The 2,693-nt window shown below is 37.5% G+C and overlaps 1 protein-coding gene across 1 annotated transcript; it reads left to right on the forward strand.

Annotated features, from left to right (window-relative positions):
- Positions 1 to 235: 235 nt before the first annotated feature.
- LOC103091170 (ubiquitin domain-containing protein 2-like) lies at positions 236 to 1,052 on the forward strand. The gene has a single exon (XM_007468740.1). It carries the CDS (start codon positions 308 to 310, stop codon positions 626 to 628), a length of 321 nt encoding a protein of 106 aa, XP_007468802.1. The 5' UTR covers positions 236 to 307; the 3' UTR covers positions 629 to 1,052.
- The last annotated feature ends 1,641 nt before the right edge of the window (positions 1,053 to 2,693 follow it).

Raw genomic sequence — 2,693 nt, forward strand, 5'->3', positions numbered from 1 at the left:
AACCTGTGTCCCCTGCATCGGCAGGCAGACTCTCAACCACTGCACCACCAGGGAAGCCCTGGTCGTGGGTCTTGATAATGATTATTGATGATCACTGACAGAGATTGGCCTCATTTTACATTTTTTTCTCTACAGTGGCAAGCCAGTGAGATGTTTGAGCATTTTGCAAGATGTAAAGAAAAATGCATTCATTTAGATTAAACTCTTTTTCATATCTTCTCTTTCTTAAGGTGCACTTACAGAGTGCTATGATGAACTGGGGAATAGGTATCAGCTTCCAGTCTACTGCTTGGCACCACCAATCAACATGATAGAGGAAAAGAGCGACATAGAGACTTTGGATATTCCTGAGCCACCACCCAATTCGGGGTATGAATCTCAGCTCCGTTTGCGCCTTTCCACCGGCAAGGACCTCAAACTTGTGGTCCGCAGCACAGACACAGTGTACCACATGAAGAGGCGGCTACATGCAGCAGAAGGAGTGGAACCGGCTAGTCAGCGGTGGTTCTTTTCTGGCAGACCTCTCACCGACAAAATGAAGTTGGAAGAGCTGAAGATCCCAAAGGACTATGTTGTACAGGTTATAATGAGCCAACCTTTGCAAAACCCAACACCAGTTGAGAACTGAACTGGTCCTGCTGGCTGTCCCTAGATCCCTCCTGCTCCTTTTTATTGTTGTTGTTATCATCTCCTACTCTATGGCGTGAAATTTTTCACTGCTCTGAATTCCTTTTGAATGGATTTAATTCTGAGGAATTACCAGTGAAAACTTCCATCTGTGATGGAGACCAACGAAAATAATTAATAAAACACAAAGAGCCAGCCTTTGAGACTCATGTAATTACAGTTTCTAATTCAAGAGGCAGTTAAGAAATAGATAACCATTTATTTTAAAATACCCAACAACTATATAATGGCTGTATTTAAATGATTTGGACTGTAAATAGAACATTGCATCCATGCAGAACAGCACCAAGCACCTGTGAATATAGAATTCTTAAAAAATAAATCAAATACAATTTCCAGAAATCATCAATAACATTATAAAACTTGAGCTTTTTAAAATGGAAACTGAAAAGAGCAGTACTTGAGGTTCTCTTCTTTTCTGGTCTTAATTCCTTGCTCAATTAATATTTAGCCATAAAGGAGTAGAGACTGGCAAACTGTGTTTCAATATTGCTTTCCCCATCCCCATATGTTGAGCTCCTTGTTTTCATTCACACTAAATTTTGGTGCCTTCCAGCACGTTGGTGGCAGGCATCTTTCTGGAACACTAGGCAATAATTTAGTCAGTGCATTCAGATCTCTGACTTTCAACTGATAACTTAGTTGAAAAGTCTATTGTCCTCTTGCTGCATAGGTATTTTGAAATGTCTATATAATGAAGCTGTTTCATATCCAGGCTTAGAAGGACACTACTATGTAAAACCTTCATTGATCTACCTACTCTGCTTAGAACTTTTCAGAGCTAACTGTGCCCCCAAATGCATGGATATGCATGGAATCAAGTACAGCTGTTCCTACTGTAGGATAATAAAGTAATTATCTCTTCTCCCCCAATTTGCAGGAAGGGTGTAAGGAAAACCCATTCTGTCTGTGCCTGGGAGAATTGTGCCTGTCTTCAGTCTTATAGAAAAAATTTCAACTCATAATTTGCTAGAGTGAAAGATTTACTGACATCACTTAAACATCGACAGTGAGACCAAATGCTGATACGTTGCTTTATACTTTAGTGCTTTCCATAGTTCACTGTTACCTGTAGTTGTGGTGGATGAGAATTTTCCTCTCTCATCTTTCCTAGCAAAGAGGCAAATTAAGAAGCATCTGCAGATTATATTAGAGGACTGAAAAATTTGGTGAGATAACCTGACCCTTCTGTACTAGGAACAAAGCTGCCAAGGATTATATTTAATTTGGAGCCTTTTCAAGGTTGGTTCCATACGTGAGAAGGGGGCTACCAAGTGATTTCTGAACCCCTGAGAATCCATGAGATGGAAAAGTAGAGGCAAGAAGGCACTTAACGTTGTTCTCAAATGAGAAATAATCAAACCTTCACATGTATTTTGGATGTGAAGCACCATTATTAATTTTAATGGCAAAATGAAACTAGTTTAAATGTAATGTTTAAAATACTATTAAATTTCCTATAGCCTGATTGCACATAATATCTATAATTGTAACATATCATGTTTCTGAGAGCTTTAACTGCTTCTCTTTTTCATGCAATCATTTTAAAGATTGTGGCTACATTTAATTTAGGTTTACTGATAATTGAATCTAAATTCAAGAGGCAACAGCAGCATTAATTCCAAAGGAGTATTTTTATATATGGAGGTGGAGATATGCGAGGGTATTTCAATATAATGCCCCTGTCATCAAAATGTTTCCTTATTAATTTGTGTGTCACATTGAACAGCAACATCTCTCAAAGTTTGTCAACTGGAGGACAAAAAAAGTGTTCAGATCTATTTTTCTTAAGTAAATTTGGTGATATAATAATCTATAGTTGGTAGAAGTTTTTTTGTTGAGGATTGGAGCTCTCTTAATAGTTTATTTTATTTTAAAGGAACATGTACTTTGAATAACAATTTTCTGGGCATTTAACTAACCTAGGTGAGAAAACCATGGTGCTGTTTAATTGTAAATAGATTGATATAAGATTGGACCAATACTTGATGTGTACAATTTTAGTA

Source organism: Lipotes vexillifer, unplaced genomic scaffold, assembly GCF_000442215.2.
Source record: "Lipotes vexillifer unplaced genomic scaffold, Lipotes_vexillifer_v1.1 C27053659, whole genome shotgun sequence".
Lineage (NCBI taxonomy): Eukaryota > Metazoa > Chordata > Mammalia > Artiodactyla > Lipotidae > Lipotes > Lipotes vexillifer.